Source organism: Chrysochloris asiatica, unplaced genomic scaffold, assembly GCF_000296735.1.
Source record: "Chrysochloris asiatica unplaced genomic scaffold, ChrAsi1.0 scaffold00028, whole genome shotgun sequence".
Classification (NCBI taxonomy): domain Eukaryota; kingdom Metazoa; phylum Chordata; class Mammalia; order Afrosoricida; family Chrysochloridae; genus Chrysochloris; species Chrysochloris asiatica.
The window spans coordinates 12,840,185-12,860,691 of record NW_006408546.1 but is presented as its reverse complement, the minus strand read 5'-3'; the positions used below and the strand labels follow the sequence as shown (position 1 = coordinate 12,860,691).

At 37.5% G+C, this 20,507-nt stretch overlaps 1 protein-coding gene across 2 annotated transcripts in view; it reads left to right on the top strand.

Annotated features, from left to right (window-relative positions):
* STAG1 (stromal antigen 1) overlaps positions 1-20,507 on the top strand; it is a 469,676-nt gene that overhangs the window by 421,647 nt on the left and 27,522 nt on the right. For both annotated transcript variants that reach the window (XM_006846604.1, XM_006846603.1), the window contains exons 24-27: positions 937-1,076; positions 8,383-8,484; positions 14,530-14,678; positions 15,285-15,413. In XM_006846604.1, the coding sequence (XP_006846667.1) occupies positions 937-1,076; positions 8,383-8,484; positions 14,530-14,678; positions 15,285-15,413 (520 nt within the window). The remainder of the gene's footprint in view (positions 1-936; positions 1,077-8,382; positions 8,485-14,529; positions 14,679-15,284; positions 15,414-20,507) is intronic.

Here is a 20,507-nt window from a genome sequence, read left to right as displayed (position 1 = left end):
AGAGTTTTCAGTGACTAGCAATTCGGAAGTAGTTTGTCACTCTTTCTTCCTAGTCTGTCTTTGTTTGGAAGCTCATCTGAAACCTGTCCACCATGAGTGACCCTGCTGGTTACTTAAAATACCGGTGACATAGCCCTCAGAATCACAGCAATTTAAACCACCACAGCACGACAGACAGACGAGTGGCGGTTGCGTGGTTGCTGTTAAATAGGAATCTCCTTGTGTTACGGCCCTTAAGTGTGGCTCAAAGGCGGGATTTCTGTCCTTGGATGTCAATCAAGAGGCAGAAGCGCAGCAGGGGCGACTGGGTTGTAGTGAGATACTTTGGGCTGCGCTTGTGGGTCTCTAAGTTGGTCGACCCCGCCTCAAAGCCAAGATCCAATGGTTAGGCTAAGAAGGCTCTCTAGCGTTTGGGGTAAGTAGGGCAACCTGGCCGGCCCCTGCAGTCTCTTCCTGCTAGGCATCGACCTGGTCTCCAGACACCTCTCACCCCACCGCTCTGTGGTCTGGGTTTCATTTAACACCTCCACCAGGTCTGTGCAGTTGTCACACATCGTTTAGCCACTGCCCTCCATGATAGAAGCCATTAGCACATGAGAGATGTTGAAATAAGAAAATACAGCAGTTTTTAAATAAACAGATAACTTCAAACTCTTTCTAGGACAAAAAATATCAGAGCAAAACACTTACATATTTGGTTTTGTATATCTTGCTCAATCTTTACTATGATAATCTCCTATAAGATAGGAAACTTAATGTCTACTAAGCATTTAATAAGTGTTTAACCAAAATTTAAAATAATTTTTGTCCTGTTTAAAACTGAAGTATGCCTGTTTGTAAAGCTATACTATTAAGTTGGTTTTTAATTATGCAGATTATTTTGTTTTTACCTGGATAAAGGGCCAAAACTTATAACCAATGTGTTTCTGTGGTCAGAGGGTGATGAAGAAGATGAAGCTAATAAAATTGAGGCCTTACATAAAAGAAGGAATCTACTTGCTGCCTTCAGCAAACTTATCATTTATGATATTGTTGACATGCATGCCGCTGCAGACATCTTCAAACACTATATGAAGGTATAGTTGCAGAGTTTTATATTTTCTTCCTTCTAAGTCCCAGGGAAATTTATAATTATAATGAAAGGATGATGACATAAGTAAAAATTAACAACTTTCACTATGTTTTATTGATGTATTTTCTGATAAAACTAAGTTTCTCTTTTATATGCCAGCCTTTTTGTCAGTCTGCCTCAGTTTCAGTTCCATAGAGTTAAGAGTTTCCCAGCATTTATATGAAAGAACATCTTTTTGTTTTCATGAGACTATGGTTGTGACACTATAGAATAAACACTGGACTGATAACCACAAGTTTGGCAGTTCAAACCCAACTACTCCTTAGAAACCCTACATAGGGTTGGTATGAATCGGAACCAATTTTTAGGCACTCAACAGCACTGGTTAATGTGTTGGAATGCAAGGTCAGTTTCACTATAAGGTCAGCAGTTCAAGCTCACCTGCCACTCCTTGGAAACCCTATACAGAGTCGCTGTGAGTCAAAACTGACTCAATAGCACTTAACAACAACAATAGCAACAACATCAAAGAAAGTGAATTCTTCTTCCTTATGATTGATACCTCTTCAGAATAATTATATGCCTACTATGTACTATGATTTCTGAAAGGCACTAAAGTTGCAAAGATTTGTTTTTTAAATTCCTGCTGTAGGCTAAGCATTGGACTGAAAGATCAGCAGTTCAAACCCACCAGCCACTCCCTGGAACCGTGGAAGCCCGCCCTATACGGGATCACTGTGTGTTGGAACCAACTCGATGGCACTTAATAATAAAATTTTTAAAAAAACACACCAGAATGTTCTAAAGCTGCAGACAGTTCAAGTAAATAGACAGTCACATTATGCAATGTAAAAGAGTTACATATAGGAGTTTCTGAAGATATATAATACAGATACCCAACTCTTAGAAAATATAAGGACTAGTGAAAGTTTCTCAAAAGCAACTTCTGAATAAAGTCTGAGAGCATAAATTATTCATTTGAACAAAGTAGTTTGTATTGCTGCTTCCATGAGTGTTTTTTGTGGATCTAAGCAAAATAAAGTCTTTGACAGCTTCAGTCTTTTTCCATTTATCATGATGCTATTTATTGCTCTAGTGGTGAGGATTTTTGTTTTCTTTACCTTTTTTTTTTTATGCATGTTGGAGGCTGTGACCTTTGATCTTCATCTATAAGTATTTTAAATCCTTTTTCTTTTCAGCAAGCAAGGTTGTGTCATCTGCATATCTCAGATTTTTAATGAATCTTCCTCCAATCTTGATGCCATGTTCTTCTCCACATCATAATTTAGCTTCTCAGATTTTTTGCTCAGCGTACAGATTGAATTAATATGGCGAAAGAATACAACCCTGACACATACCTTCCTTGATTTTAAACCATTCAGTGTCCCCTTGTTTTATCAACTCATGAAAGCCCAGTATTTTGCATAACACCTACATTGTGATGAGCACTGACCTGGTGACCAAAAGCTTAGAAATAAGTCGTGGTTTCTCCACTGAGGAATTCACAGATTATCCGATGCTGAAATATAAATATAATTATCATGTAGCATGCTAATGTTGAATAACTGCTTTTTGCTTTGTGCCATTTGTGTTTGAGACACTGTTCTAAGGCTTTTACGTTTTCTGATAGTGACACTGTAAGGGAGAATATGCTATCCTAGTTTACAGTTAAAAGAAATGGATGCTCAGAGAGGTTAATTAACTTTCTCGAGATACCAAACAACTATTAAGGTAACAAAACCAGTGGTTTGATTTTAGCTGTACCTAACTTCTAACTTTAAAGCTTGACTCTATTGGTCCAGAAAGCTTCAGCATGATTATTGTACTGATAAATGTACAATGCTAGTACAGGATAGCAAGAGACTTAAGTGAGTGGAACCAGAGAAGGCTTTCTAAGGCAGTAACTAAACAGTTTGTATGGATCAAGAGGGAAGGATCAGTAATCATAGGAGGAAAGAAAAACCTATGCCATGCAAATAAACCTCTGTTTTTACTCTGTATAGTCTAAAATAAATCATGAAAGATCTTGCCAAACTGCTATTGATAACCAGATACACTGACATAATTGTCTAGTGAACATTTAAAAAGAAAATGTATGACCTGTTAGTGAGCATCTCTGCTTGCTCTTAATAACCATCACATTTCATTTTTAAGTATTCATAAGCACTTCCTTTAATAATGCATTTTGAAATCTTGCTTAAGTTCAACATCAAGCTCACTGATAATTTTATTCAGAGTAGTTATTCCCAATCCTGATTATTCATCAGTCATATGAGACATTATTCAAAAGTACATATTCCTGAGCCTCACTCAACCTAAATGAGAAAATCTAGGCTATAGCTGGACAGTGTCTCATTCTGTTAAAAATAAGGTTGGTGTCAGTTAGAGTCAAGTCAGTGGCACCTAACAAGGATAGAGGTCAAGCACTGTTTTGTTGTTGTTGTTAAGGTTTTTATTGTGGATTGAGTGAAAGTTTACATGGCAGATCATCAGTTTTACATTCAACAAATCATGCATCTTGTTTCATTACAATGCTTATAATCCACTCCATGTACTATCAGTTAACAGTATTTCTCTGTATTCACTTTAGCTCTTTTTTTAAGCACTCAGGCATATATAATAATTTATACCACCAAAGGGTACATTATGCAAGTCTGCCTCCTGGCCTCCAGCTCTCAGCCCCTCTCTTCCCATGAATCTAGAGTCCTCACCTGCTCCCTATCTCCATGTCTGCATCTCTCCCTCCATCTCTGGTATTGCTGCTTCTCTGGGTAAGATCTCACATTCCGCCTGTGCTCTTCTGCCTTGATGATGCTAGGGGTCCTTTGTTTCTGGACTATAAGATTAACTACTCCCCCATTTTTGTTACAAAACTTAACTACTTTTACAATTTTGACAGTCACAATTAGTCATGATAACAATTATTCATTACTGAATCATAAGAATCTTATCCCCATCTCTCTTAACCAGACCCATCTAAACAAGATGAAAGCTATTCACAAGGGACTCTTTTTTCCCCATATACTGTTAAACTAAACTCCCCCTTGTAACCTTGTAAGCCAGTCACAGTCACTTCATGCCTTTATCGCCCCTTCATTTTAGGTAGCCAATGTCTAAGTTGTCCATCCCTATCTACCCTGTGTAAGGAGCTCTGGTAGCATAGTGGTTACGAATCGGGCTGCGAACCGCAAGGTCAACAGTTCGAAACTACCAGCTGCTCTGTGGGAGAAAGAGGAGGCTTTCTGCTCCTGTAAAGATTTACAGCCTTGGAAACCCTCTTCAGGGTCGCTATGGGTCGGAAACGACTCGACGGCACTTAACAACAACAACATCTACCCTGTGTACTGATGTGAAGACTCTTTCCCTCTCTGTTGGTAGTTACCTCCATGAGTATAGGTCAAATTCATCAAATTGTAGCAATTTACCCTTGTTTCCTTTATCAAAAATTGTTTTGTTCTTTTTTTTTTATCTTCCTCTAGTTGAGTTCTGATTATCAATTCGTTGAGGCTAGGTCAAATATGTACTATATGCAACTTTGGGTGTTCTTGTGCACCTCTTCACACTTCATATCAGCTGGATGAGTCTGTCTCAGCACTCGCCCTCTGTGGCTGTGTCCTTGTCCATGGGCTCAGGTGTCCCCAGGTCTCACCATACTTTGGACCAACCAGCCCTTCCTCTTCTCTCTCTCATCTCCAGGTCCATGGGAGTCTGTGGAACGTGGTTGAACTCAGCCCATTTCTTCATTGCTGTGTTTCCCCCTCTTCCACTACCCAGTACAACAATGTGGTCCTCAGCAAGCTTATATGCCTGCTCATGTGTTCCCTTGAGTTTCAGTCTTAGAGGGGAACTTGATTGCTTGCCTTGATGGCTTCCCAGCGAACAACTTGCTTATTCTCATAATAGCCAATCATACTGCCATTTTTGTTTTGGGTTTTTCCTGATGATCTTTTCTTTAAAGATATATTTTCTGTCTCTAACTGTTTCAGACTGGTCTGCTTGTCCTTTATAGTAGGAATGTCCCACCTCAGAAGGTTCTGGATGGGGCTCAAGATTCCACCTAAGGTCCTATGCACTGCAAGGCTCCGTTGAAGGCCTATTTCACTAGGCAAGTTCTAGAACCCCTTTTAGGTATTCCAGTCAGTTATAGGCTAAGATGGGGTTTTCTATAATCTTGTTTCCCAACGTTCATTTCTATCCCAAGCATTGTTTTTTGTTTGTTTCATTTACCATATGATCATTCCCATTGGAGAATCAGAAACAATATTATTATTCTCTTGATTCTCCAGTACCTTTCCTGTTTTTCACAGTTCTTTAGGGAACATGAAAACATTTTCAGAACATGATTTATCTGGGAAACTCATTCATTTGGAATGATATTATGCTATCTCTTCCTTAAGTTTGGATTTTAGTTTCATTTTGGCAGTGTTTGTTTGTCCTGTCCTTTTTTTTATATGGTGGTTACTCTTAGCAAGAACGTGAGAAGCATAAATTGTATTGAGTTTTGGTTTGTCCTTGTCATCTCTTAACAATAATGCCAAGAAGTGAGTTTCATTAAAAACTTTTATTATCTTTAGCATTTTTTTTAAACCTTGCACATTTTATGCCTTAACCTCTTCATAATTATTCCAATAACTGGTTTTTACTCTTTGATATGTTCTTGGCTCTATGGGTTTTTCACCCCACATTTTTTCCTACATTATAATTTCACCTCTGAACTTTTCAGAGGGTTTCTTGCTTAACTGTTTTTTGTTGTTAAGTGTCATTGAGTCAGTTCTGACTCATGTTGTTAGGTGTCATTTAGTTGGCTTCGACTCATAACAACGCTATGCACAATAGAATGAAATCCTGTCCACTCCGGGGCCATCCTCACAATCATTGTTATGCTTGCGCCTGTTGCTGCTGCCACTGTGCCAGTCCATATTGTTGGGGTTTTCCTCTTTTTCACTGACTTTCCACTTTACCAAGCATGATGTCCTTCTCCAGGGACGAGTCCCTCCTGATAATATGTCCGAAGTAATGAGATACAAAATCTAGCCATCCTGGCTTCTAAGGAGTATTCTGACTGTACTTCTTCCAACACATATTTGTTTGTTCTCCTGACAGTCCATGGTACTTTTAATATTTTTCTCCAGCAGCATAACTCAAAGGCATCAGTTGTACTATGGTCTTCCTTATTCATTATCCAACTTTCACATGTATATGGGCTATTGAAAATACCGTGGCTTAGATCAAGAATATCTTAGTCCTCAAACTGACGTCTTTGCCTTTAAACACTTTAAAGAGATCTTATACGGTAAATTTGCCTACTGCTGTACATCATTTGATTTCTTGACTTCTGCTTCTATAAGTATTAAATAGTGGATCAAAGCAAAATGAAGTTTTTGACAACTTCAATCTTTTCTCCATTTATCATGATGTTATTTATTGATCTAGTTATAAGGATTTTTGTTTTCCTTACGTTGAGGTACAGCCCATACTGAAGGCTGTGGTCTTTGATTTTTATCAGTGAGTATTTTAAGTCCTCTTCACTTTCAGCATGCAAGGTTGTAACATCTGCATATTGCAGGTTGTTAGTGAGTCTTCCTCCAATCCTGATGCCATGTTCGTCTTCACGTAATCCAGCTTCTTAGATTCTTTACCTAGCATAGATTGAATAAGTATGGAGAAAAAATACAACCCTTGTGCACACCCTTCCTAATTTTAAACCCCTTGTTCTATTGGAATAAGTGCCACATGGGCTATATAACAGGTTCCTCATGAGCATAGTTAAATGTTGTGGAATACCGATTCTTCGCAATGTTATCGACAGCTTGTCGTGATCCATATAGTCGAAATCCTTTGCATAGTCAGTAAAGCACGAGTAAACAATTTTCTGCTTCCTGCCAAGATCCATGTAACATCAGCAGTGATATCCCTTGTTCCACGTTCTTGTCTGAATCTGGCTTGAACATCTGGCAGTTCTCTGTCAATGTACTGTTATAGCCATTTTTAAATTATTTTTAGCGAAACTTTACTTGCATGTGATATTAATGTTATTGTCTGATGACTTCCTCTATTCCTTTGGGTCCCCTTTCTTTGGAATGGACACAAATATGTATTACTAACAATCTGACTCATAGCAACCCTGTATAGAGTTTCTGAGGCTATATATCTTTACAGGAGCAGAAATCCTCATCTTTCTCCCATTGAGCAAATGGTGGGCTCAGACCACTGAACTTCTGCATAGTCCACTTGTTACCCTGTAGAGCCACTGCGCTACTTTAGTGTCTTGAGTATTTATTTTTTTATCTTCATCGGGATAATTCTTAATGTACTGAGAGAACAATCCTTTTGAGCTATTTCCCCTTTTAGAGTCTCACATCATAGACAAACCACCCATCTTTTTGAGGATATTTAAAATCCAGTTATTAGTCTGTTGTTGTTAATGTTGTTATTAAGTACTGTTGAGTCAGTTCCAAATCATAGCGACCCTGTCTAGGGTTTGCATGGAACAGCTGGTAGGTTTGTACCACTAACTTTGAGGTTAGCAGTCCAGTGCTTATTCTACAATGCCATACCAGGACTCCAATTGCTAGTCTAGACAAGTAAATATCTGGTAATATCCAGGATTTCTCTTACTCTCCTCGTGAATGTCAAACAGTATGCTCACTTCTCCATATGAGTTTTAGACTTTAAGTTAGAAATAACATCCAGATTTAATGATTTCAAATAGTCTTTCTCTAATTATTTATAAGCAGGAAAAATTTTTAGTCCTGTGTTGAAAAGCTGAATTACAAAGAAGTTAGTTAAAATTTTCCCAGTCACAATTAAAGATATCAGTGTTTTCATTTTTCTTATTAGTAAAATATAGACATGTTAGGAGAAAAAAAATCAGATAGTACACAGTAATATTGACTGAAGAGTTCTGGTTGTAACCCTACTCTCCCTACCACACCGTTGAGACCCACTCCCAGAGGTAAGCAACTGTAACTATTTGGTTTGGTTCTTCTGGTTTTGATGCAATTCTGTTTCTTGGTTTGTCCCTTTTATATAGTGTCCATTGAATCCATGTCATGAAGGATAAGGATTTTACTCACTTACATAACGTGTTCTCCCAAAAGTCCAGTGATTTTCATTTTTTTATTATTAGTTTTTTAATAATCTTAAAAATTTGATGTTTCCCTTTATCTTTAAACAGTATATTTTAACTGCCATAGCTATTAGATAAAGAAATTAAACTTCTGTACTCATATCTCCATTTCCTCCACCAATCCATTCTCTATCTCATGAAAATTCTATCATTTTAAAGCTATATTTTCTTTTCCTCACAGTATTACAATGACTATGGTGATATTATTAAAGAAACATTGAGTAAAACCAGACAGATTGATAAAATTCAGTGTGCCAAGACCCTCATTCTCAGCTTGCAACAGGTAAGAAAAATTTGGATGGATTGAGATGGACATAACATTATGGAGCACTTCTGAGTGCTAGGTAGCTTTTATTATGTAAATAGGGTCATTATGTCAACATAGTACTGTGGATACTTTCTGACATGTCTTAATGTGTTTTTCTGTTGACATTTCAAGAAGATGAAACCCTAAGGTAATCTACTCTTGGACCAGATAAAAATGCCAAACTAGAAATTTGGAATATAGTAATGTTAAAACAAAAATATAAAATGTATTTATAAACATTTTTTAATGAAAACGGCCACACTAAGCCAAAAACCTAACTGACTACAGTCATCGTTGATTCCAACTCATGATGACCCCTTGTTGGTCCTGTTGTTTTTGTTAAGTGCCGTTGGTTTTGGCCCATAAAGACCCTCTACAGGGTTTCTGAGGAGCCACTGGTAAGCTTGAACACCGATCTTGTGGTTCAAACTAACCTTGCAGCCCAGTGCATTAACACACAGTGCCATATGAGAATTCTTTGTTGGTCATAGTAGAATTTTTATCTCTAAGGTGTTTTGTGACTAACTTTTGGAAATAGGTCAAGCCTTTCTTTTAAGGTGCTTTTGGGTAAATTCAAATTACCAACCTATTAGTAGCAGTCAAGGAGCTCTGGTAGCGTAGTGGTTACGAATCGGGCTGCGAACCGTAAGGTCAGCAGTTCGAAACTACCAGCTGCTCCGTGGGAGAAAGATGAGGCTTTCTACTCCCGTAAAGTTTTACACCCTCGGAAACCCTGTACAGGGTCGCTATGGGTCGGAACCGACTCGACGGCACTTAACAACAACAACAACATTAGTAGCAGTCAAGCACTTAAACATTTGTGCCACCCAGGGACTACACTGTAGAGGCACCAGCAGTATGCAGATAATAAAGTAATTTATTTTTATTGCATAAGATTTCTAGTAACTTGAAATAGATAATTTATAGGCTTTTTGGAACATGTTTATACATATCTACATATGTTTGTATTTCATGTAAAATAAAGGTCTCATTTCAAATCAGTAGAAAAAAGATTGTTGTTAATGTGCTGTTGAGTTGTATCTGACTCATAGAGACCCTGTTTAGGGTATCCAAGAGTGGCCAGTGACTTTGAACTTCTGACCTTTCAGTTACCAGCCCTACCGGGACACATCAATAACATTTATTGCTTATTCAGTAAATGTTAACAGGGCAGTTGAATCAACATGAACCCAGAATTAGAGCTAGGTGAATTTTGTATATATTTTTAAAATGACAAGTTTTTGAGAGACTGTTTTTATGACTTTGAGTAGGGAACTCAATCCGAAGGAAAGAAGCCGCAAAATTCAAAAATTGGTATGTATAAACAAAAAAAGGTTTGAGCATCAACCAGCACTTTTAAGTTAAGAAAAATGACAGATTAGGAACAAAAGATTTTTAGTCATATATATCTAATTCTACAAATCAGTAAGAAAGAAAAATAAATCCCATAGAAAAGTGAGCAAAGGATATGAAAAAGCACTTCTCTGAAGGGGAAACTTTAAAAGCAATAAGACTATGAAAAGAGGTATAACTTCATGAATAATCAATGATGTGCAAATTAAATCACAGAGATACTTATCTCTGCTGAACATATTGGTGTGAATTAGAATGTGTGGTAATAGCAGTGATTGGTAAGGATATAGAATTAAAAGGTGTTTTTGGAAAGAAATTGTTCTTGCCTTCCTGGAAGAGTCTGGGTAGTATATTGTAAAATGCAAGATTATACTCTTTAAATCACTGATTTTATTTCTAGTATCTATCCTTCATCGATAACATGCAGACGTGCATGGAGATATATGTAAAATGTGTTTTATTCCTGGACTTTCTGTTATATTTAAAAGATTTTTAAGACAAAATATTAAGTGAAAAATACCCAGTTTCACGATAGTATCATTTATGTTTTTTAAAATTTATGTGTATAAATAATAAATGTTAAGTGCCGTCGAGGTTTCGACTCATAGCAACCTAATATAGGGTTTCCGAGGAGCAATTGATAAGTTTGAACTGCCAACCTTGTGGTTCAAACTGACTTTGCAGTACTGCGCTTATCCTATGGCGCCACACCAGAAGTCCAAATAATATATGAATGTGTATAAATTGGTCTTAAAGACCTGGTATAGCCCTATAGGATAAGCACTGGACTGCTAACTACAAGGTTAATGGTTCAAACCTATTAGCCACTCCTTGGAAAACTAACCTACTGTAGTGCAGGCACTCTTTGAGTCACAGGTGCTGTGAGTCAGAACCAACTCAATGGCACTTAATAACAAAACAGCAAATTGGTCTTAAGAGCCGTTGGATAATGCCAAGAATTAACACAATCGACTGCTAACCAAAAGTGTGGCATTCTGAATACATCTAGTGTAGTTATGTACCATGGAGTCAGTTCCCACTCATAGCGACCCCTGTACAGGGTTTCCGAGGCTGTAAATATTTACGGGAGCAGAAAGCCTCATCTTTCTCCCATGGAACAGCTGGTAGTTTCAAACTGCTGATCCTGAGGTTCACAGCCCGATTCGTAACCACTATGCTACCAGAATACATCCAAAGGCACCTCCAAATAATTTATTTCTAAAAAATCAGCCACTGTATGAGTCAGAATTGACTCAACAAAAGCTGGTTTTTCAGCTGGTCTAGAAAGTTTTTGTACTGTAGCATTGGCTACCTTTGGAGAGAATCATGGTATTTGGTAAAAGATTGAAAGAAGTGCTTCTACTCTGATTTTCCTTGTTTTTAAAATGAAAATATATTCATTGTAGTCATTTAAAATATAAATTTAAAGTTTGTCTTGTTAGGTTGTGCCAGAGTTTCAGGATGTGAAGGAATTCACAAGTATGGAGATTCAACCTAGAGAGCTGTATTCACTTTCCAAGGGCAGGAAGGGGCCTAACACCAGAGAGTAATGCTGGCCCTGAGGGTCTAGTGTTTTGGGCTTTTATTAGGGTTTTAAGAAAAGGGTTGCTTTTTGGGGAGGTTTTCGCAAAGGGGTGTGTGAGGCAGCTTTACAATATAAGTGATGGTGCATTCTGGGCTAGTATAACTGTATTGGGCGGTGATTAACAATACTAGATATTGTTGGTTGCTCAGCGTCCTGGAGGGGGGGAGGTCTGCGTCTATGGCAGAGTTTAGGGAGTTGCTCATTAGTGGAGCCCCACTTTTCTCCATTCCTTAAAAACAAGCTCATTGAAACAGAAAAGAGAGTCACTTCTCAGTTGTACATTCCTGAAAAACAAGCTCAGGAAAATAGGCTGGGGTCTTAGAAGAATTTAAACACTGCCACTGACTCCTTCCAAGCCTATTATGTACACCTGTGAATACTTTTTTTTTTTTTTTAACTTTTTATTGTGAATTGGGTGAAGGTTTATAGACAAAATCATCAGCTCTGCATTCAGCAAACTATGTACTTTGTTTTATCTCAATGATTACAATCCTCTCCCTGCAACAACATTCATCCCACTTCCTCCTTATGTCTCTCCATTTACATCTTACATTTCACACATGAACAAGGCAAAAATATATGAAGTACATTTACAAAACGAGAAAATATACATTTAAATGTCCAAAGGGCACATTCTGCCAGCCAGCCTCCTGCCTGCTTGCTGTTGCCACTTTTCTAGATAATGATCTCACTCTCCACTCATGGGCTTCCTTCTTGATGGTCCTGGGATTGTCTATTCCTGAAATGAAAGATTACCTACCTCACTCCTTTTAGTTACACATCTTCTACAATTACAACTGACAATCGCAGTTAATCCTGCTAACAGTTATTCACAGTTGAGTCATAAAATCCTATCACCATAGTTCCCCATCCCCTTTCACCATATCTATCTGGGAAAGAGGGAAGCTATTCAGTGAGGATTCTACCTTAGCCCCTTCATTCTGCAACTAAGCACACATGAAAGCTTGTAAACCTGTCACTTCAGGACTTTGTAGACCTCCCATTTTTGATAGCCATAGTCTAAATTTCTCATCCCTATCAACCCAGAACACTGAGGAAACAAGGTTGTTCCTTGATACGAAGAATCCTTCCATTCCGGCTGGAATTTTGAGTGACTGCATTTAGAGGCAAAAGTCTAGTTTGTCAAATTGTATCAATTTGCACATGATCTCAGAATCAAATATCTTTTTCCTTGGTTCGAGTTCTGGTCAACTACCCATCCAAGCTAGGTCAAAAGCGTAGTGGTTACGAATTGGGTTGCTAACCTCAAGGTTGGCAGTGAGAAACTATCAGCCATTTCGCAGGAGAAAGATGAGACTTTCTGCTCCCGTAAAGATTTACAGTCTCAGAAACCTGTGCAGGGTCACTATGAGTCGGAACTGACTCCACGGTACTTAACAACAACAAACAAGTCTGGGAGTAAATAGACCTGTGAACAGATTTGAAAATCTCTGTAAGAGTTGCATCTTCCATTAGAACACACTAGGTTGTCAGGTCATTCCGCTGTTGGAAAAAGGAAGAAAAAGGAGCCTAGTTATGCAACAGTCAAGCACTCAGCTGCTAACCAAAAGGTTAGTTGAAATCCACTCAGTCTCTCCTAGGAAGAAAGACTTAGTGATCTGCTTCTGTAAAGATTACAGATAGGAAAGCCTCATAGGGCCAATAATTCTACTCTGTCATTTGGGGTTGATACAGATCCCTATTAGCTAAGATCAACTCAGTGGCACCCAATAACAGTTACAAAAGGTGAACAAGATCTAGTTCAATGAAATGATGGGATTAGAGTGAATTGAGAGATTGGGAGGTTAAGGAAATGAAAAATAAACAAGTGTAAATAATACATTTCAGAACCTTTGCTATTAAGGACTCAGAAAAATGGGCTGATAGCTTTCATGGTCAAGAAGTCTGGAGTATTTTTAAAGCATGCATCCAGTAGAGCAGGAAAAGCTAACAAAGCAGGAGAGTGCAGTAAGGACAGAAGCAAAACCATTGAGTAGGTGAAAAGAAGTGAGATCCAGTTTAACCTTCATAGGAGGAGGAAATATGGATATATATACACATAATTTTCTAGATTTGGTAATGTTGGTACAGTTGTTACAACTGTAACAATCTCGTCACTGTTTAAATCTTATATTTTTATGTAATCCTCTGTCATTTATAGTGTCAAGGAAACTTAACAAGGTTTTCCCCATCTGCAGTAATTTTTTAAAAATGTTTTTCATTAATTTTTCTAGTACTTTTATAAATTTTAGGTTTGGACTTATTTTTTCTTTTTGACAAGAATGTGTATAACATGGCTGTAGAGGTTAAGGACTAACTTGAGAACCATAGGCTCTGCAGTTTAAGTGCACATGAGGTGTTCTACTCCTGCAGTGATTATTACAGTCTTGGAACCCTTGTACAGGATTGCTGTGAGTCAGAACTGACTCTTTGGCACTTAGCAGCAACATACAATTTATAGAGTCCCTCCACCCAGGTTAAGGGGTCCTAGTGTAGCACTATAGGATAAGCACTGGACTGCTAATTGCAAGGTTGGCAGTTCAAACCCATCATCTGCCCCTTGGAAACCCCACATAGGGTCGCTATGAATCAGAACTGACTTGATGACACTTAACAGCTTAAGAACATTTTTTAATATATTCTTTTTATTGTGTGGGAAAAGTCGTAGCCCAGTATCTTCAAATGGTGATCTTTCCATAGTGCTCTTGTCTTTGATTGAAGGAGAAGAAACAAAGTTTTCAATGGTATATTTCACATCATGACATTCCTGTGGCAAAAAATAATAACAAAGAATTTATTTATGTTTGTAAATACATAGTATATTTCCTTCCAACAACTCAAATGGCATTCTTTTATTATTATTTTAAATATATATTCCTGTCTGCATTTAATCAGAGAGCTAGCATGAAAATGAAATGTAGAAACTGGTAGATAACTTGAAGATAGGCGTAATAGGATCTCTATAGTTTCATAGAAGGAGGGAAACATTTCTCCATATGCCTTTTGCAGCGCTGTAGGATAAGCATTGGACCACTAGGTCTTTTTTGTTCTGTTTTTTTCCATCTTTGTTTCCTTTCTGCCAGTTGTTTAATGAACTTGTTCAAGACCAAGGCCCTAGTTTAGACAGGACATCTGCCCATGTCAGTGGCATTAAAGAACTGGCACGTCGCTTTGCCCTTACATTTGGACTGGACCAGATCAAGACCCGAGAAGCAGTTGCCACACTTCACAAGTAAGTGAGCAGAACACTTTGTGTTATTCAGACTCTGGTTTCCCTGAATTTCATGGAAATAACTAATTTGCCTCATTTTTCAAGTGACAAATTATAGACTTCTAGAGTTATAAGAACGTTTTAGATTATAACAATTCTTAACTAACTAGAGCGCATATTTTATTTGAAAAAATTTTTTTAGAAACTTAAAGTTTAACGAATTATTTTTATCTGGTCTATCAGTGAGAAAATATGAAATAGTTTTTTCAACCTCAAATTGGATTAACAGCTTAAGTAATTTATAAAAACATACTGCTGCTTAGTACCAGTACCAGCTAAGAAGCAGATTTTGTAGCAATCTAAATATTTTTGTAGGACGTTATGTTGCCACTAAAAAATGCACATAGGAATCTAGCTTTGCTGTTGTTTTATTTTTCACAATTTATGGTGGTCTGTGAAGTAATTACATGAAGTAATAGTGTATAAAACTGTATCTATAATTAACCTAATTTTCCATTTGCATTTATCAGATTTCACTACCTTCCCATCTATTTTTATAATTCTAACCCCTTATGAGAATAACAGTAGCTGTCTGGAAAAATAAGATGATATTTTCTTTTACTTCAGGGATGGCATAGAATTTGCTTTTAAATACCAGAATCAGAAAGGACAAGAATATCCACCTCCTAATCTGGCTTTTCTTGAAGTACTAAGTGAATTTTCTTCTAAACTTCTTCGACAGGACAAAAAGACCGTGTAAGTTATACATTGTATGAGAAATAGATTTTTATTATACCATTGTATGTTTAAATCTGAATTTTTTGAAATATGTTTTTTAATCATTTTGAAATATTTATAATTACTGATACTTTAGGCTACTGTAGTTTGTTTTTCAAGAATTCTAGGTTTACTTCAGTGTTTTACATAGTTCTTCTCTTACTGTTCACCTTTCGGTACTCGGGATGAATTTAAGCAAACAGAAATTATTTCTTATTCTGCAGTTCAGAGAAGTGTGAACATTGGTTTAACCATTTTGTAAACTTCTTGTTTCTTACTTTCAGATTTTATTTTCTAAACTTCATGACTCGGTTCAGCAAGAAGACTGATCTCTTTTTCTTGTTTGATGGATTAAATTTTGTTTAGAATAAATTAGAAAATTTTTATTGAAGAATGGTAGTGTAGTAGATCCTAAATTTTATAAATTGATAAGTCAGTTATAATAATATACTAAATCAAATTTATAAAGGCTGTTAAAGTTTACATGAATATGAATAATGGCTCTAAGGAGATAAGACTTTATGTTGATCAGAAAATATTTAGTAAACCCCTAATGTGGCCAGGTGGAGTCCTGGTGTGGGGCTGTGGGTTAATGTGCCAGACTGCAAAGCCGTTTGAACTGCAAGATCAGCAGTTGAAGCTCACCAGCTGCTCCTTGGAAACTGTATACAGAGTCGCTATGGATCAGAACCGACTTGATGGCACTTCACAACAACAACAACAACAATGTGGCCAGGTATTGTCTTTGACAATTATTTAATATGGCTATTAATGAATCTTGCCATTTTGAATCTAAAAACCGCATAGTTTACTATGCCAAGAATGACAAATTGAAGAGGAGTGGTGTTGCATTCATTGTCAAAAAGAACATATCCAGATCAGTCATGCGGTACAACGCTGTCTGTGATAGGATAATATCCATGCACCTACAGGGAAGCCCAGTGAATATACAACTATTACTCAAGTTTACACACCAACCACTAAAGCGAGTGAGGACGAAATAGAAGAATTCTACCAACATTCTCAATCTGAAATTGATCAAACATGCAATCAAGATGGATCGATTAGTGGTGATTGGAATGCAAAGGTTGGGAGCAAAGAGGAATGATCAGTAGTTGGAAAATATAGCCTTGGTGATCTAAATGATGCTGGAGATCACATGATAGAATTCTGCAAAATCAATGATTTGTTCATTTCAAACACCTTCTTTAGACAGCATAAGAGAAGACTATACATATGGACCTCACCAGATGGAATACATAGAAATCAAATTGACTACATCTTCGGAAAGAGACGATAGAAAAGCTCCATATCATCAGTCAAAACAAGGCCAGGGGCAGATTGTGGAACAGACCATCAGTTGCTCATATGCAAATTCAAACTGAAGCTGAAGAAAATGAAAACAAGTCCACAAGAGACAAAATATGACCTTGAATATATCCCACCTGAATCTAGAGATCATCTGAAGAACAGATTTGATACAAACACTAAAGACCGAAGACCAGAAGAGTTGTGGGATGACATCCAGTACTTCATACAGGTGGAAAGCAAAAAGTCATTAAGACAAGAAAGAAGGAAAATGTCCAAATGGATGTCAGAAGAGACACTGAAACTTGCTCTCCAGCGTAGAGATGCTGAAGCAAATGGAAGAAATGAGGAGGTACAAGACTGAACAGAAAATTTCAAAGGTCAGCTGGAGAAAATAAAGCCAAATATTACAACAAAATGTGCAAAGATCTGGAATCCGAGCCTCAACTTTAATTACTGAAAGATTTTCTGGGCAAATTATTGCATGATGCAGAAAGCATCAAAAGAAGATGGATGGAATACACACAGTCAGTGTACCAAAAGGAAATAGTTGGTGTTCAGCCGTTTCAAGAGGTAGCATATGATCAAGAGCCAATGATACTAAAGGAGGAATTCCAAGGTGCCTTGAAGGAATTGGCAAAGAACAAGGCACCAGGAATTGATGGAATAAAAATTGAAATCTTGCAACAAAGTGAGGTGGCACAGGAGGTACTCACTCGTCTATGCCACAAAATTTGGAAGACAACTATCTGGCCAACTGATTGGAAGAGATCCGTATTTGTGCCCATTCCAAAGAGAGGTGACCCAACGGAATGCGGATAATATCTGTGATATCCTATGTAAGTAAAGTTTTACTAAAGGTAATACAGAAACAGCTGCAAGCATACATTGACAGAGAACTCCCAGAGATTCATGCCAGATTCAGAAGAGGCCGTGGAATGAGGGATATCATTGCTGATGTCCGATGGATCTTGGCTGAAAGTAGTGAATACCAGAAAGATGTTTACCTGTGCTTTACTGACTATGCAAATTGAGTTTTGATTGTGTGGATCATGACAGGTTATGGACAACATTGCGAAGTTTGAATATTCCGGAACACTTAATTGTACTCATGAGGAAATTGTGCTCATAAGGAATGTATACATGAACCAAGAGGCAGTTGTTTGAACAGAACTTGGGAACATTGAATGGTTTAAAATTTAAAAAGGTGTGCGACAGGGTTGTATTCTTTCACCATACTTGTTCAACCTATATGCTGAGCAAATAATCCAAGAAGCTGGGTTATGTGAAGAAGAACATGGCATCAGGATTGGAGAACTCATTAACAACCTGCAATATGCAGATGCTACAATCTTGCTTGTTCAAAATGAAGAATAAGTAAAATACTGATGAAGATCAAAGAGCACAGCCTTCAGTATGGATTGTATCTCAGTGTAAAGAAAACAAGAATCCTCACCACTGTACCAATAAACAACATTCTTATCAACAGAGAAAAGATCGAAGTTGTCAAGAACTTCATTCTTGTTGGATCAACTATCAACATTCCTGGAAGCAGCAGTCAAGAAATCAATGTATTGCATTAGGTAAATCTGCTGCACAAGACCCTTTAAAAGTGTTGGAGAGTGAAGTGGTTAACTTGAGAACTAAGGTGCACCTGACCCAAACCATGGTATTTTCAATAGCCTCATATGCATGCAAAAGCTGGACAGTGAATAAGGAAGATCATAGAAGAATTGATGCTTTTGAGTTATGGTGTTGGAGGACGTGCATTGGAGTAATCCTTCACACTTCGTGTCTCATACTTCAGACATATTGTCAGGAGAACTCTGCCTAGTCGGTGGAGAAGGATATCATGTTTGGTAAGGTGGAGTGTCAGAGAAAAAGAGGAAGACCCCCAGCAAGATGGATTGGCAAAGTGACAGTATCAGTGGGTTCCTGCATGGCAACAACTGTGAGGTTGGCCCAAGATCAGGCAGTGTTTCATTTTATTGGGCATAGGGTTGCTCTGAGTCAGTAGCAACTTGATGGCACCTAAGAACAGCAAGGCTATGAATAATGTAGATAGAGTTTCTACCCTTAGAAAGCTTGTTTTAATGCAGGAGAAAAAAGCAAACATGCAAACAATAAGAGTTTCAGACAATTAAATAGGACTTTATAAGTGGTGCTATAGGATCAGCACCAGACAGTGAACCACAAAGTTGGCAGTTCAGACCCACCAGCTGCACCTCAGAAACCCTACTCAGGGTTGCTATGAGTTAGAATGACTCAATAGCATTTCACAGCAACAATGAAATAGACAGTGGCACTGAGTATTGGTGAAAGTGAGATCATTTGAATACATATTTTTTAAATTTGTTCTATTGTAGTTGGAGGGCATGCTTTGTAATACTTTAATACATTTGAGACTTGTTTTATGGACTAACATATGATCTGTCCTGGATAAATCTTCCATGTGCACTTAAGAAGAATATCTGTTAATTTGCTCCTATTGGCTGGAGTTCTGTAAATGCCTTTTAAGTGTAGTTAGTTTATAGTGGTTATACTGTTGTTCAAGTCTTCTGTATCCTTGTTAATATTTTGCCTTAGTTGTTTTACCCAGTATTGTGAAAGTGAGGTATTGAAGTCCCTAGCTATTAATACTGAATTGTCTAATTCTCTTTTCAGCTCTGTCAGTTTCAATTCTGGGGCTCTTTCTGGGTTAAGTACATTATATTCTTCATTGTTTTTGTCTTTTTGATGGATTGATTCTTTTATCATTATAAGATATCCTTCTCTTTAAGTTTTCTCCTAATGTAGGTTTCTTGTAGAAAGAATACAGTTGGATCTTTTTTTTTTTTAATAACTCATTCTAATCTCTGCTTGTTAAATCACATTTACTGTTGTTATTAATATGGTTAGAATTATATTTGTCATTTTGCTTTAGTTATTTTCTTTAAAATATGTGCCCTCTAGGGCTTACAATATGCATCTTAACGTAACAGAATCTATTCCAGGTTTATTCTAATTTTGTTCCAGCGAAATATAAAAACTTCTTCTATATAACTCTACTTTCCCTTTCTTTATGTTATTGCTAGACATTTTGTGTATGTATATGGTTGTTTTTGTTAGGGGCCATTGAGTCGGCACCAACTCATAGTGACCTTATGCACAGCAGAACAAAACAATGTCCAATCCTGGGCCAACCTCACTGCTGTTATCACACTTGAGTCCATCGAAGCTGTCACCTGGCCAGTACATCTCGTTGGGGGTCTTCCTCTTTTTCTCTGACCTTCCATCTTACCAAACATGATGTCCTTCCCAGCGACTGTTCCCTCCTGACAATATGTCCAAAGTATGAGAGATGAAGTTTGGCCATCTTGGCCTCTAAGGAGCATTCTGGCTGCACTTCGTCCAAAACAGATCAATTGGTCCTTTTGGCAGCCCATGGCACTTTTAGTATTCTCCTCCAACACCATAATTCAAAAGCATCAATTCTTCTGCGGTTTTCCTTATTCACTGTCCAGCTTCCACATGCATATGAGGTTATTGAAAATACCATGGCTTGGATCAGGCACATCTTAGTCCTCAAGAGATCTTTGCTCTTCAACACTTTAAAAAATTCCTGTGCAGCAGATTTGCCTAATGCAATACGTCGTCTGATCTCTTGACTGCTGCTTCTGTGAGTAATGATAGTTGATCCAAGAAGAATGAAATCCTTGACAACTTCAATCTTTTCTCCATTGATAAGAACATTGTTTATTGGTCCAGTGGTGAGGATTTTTGTTT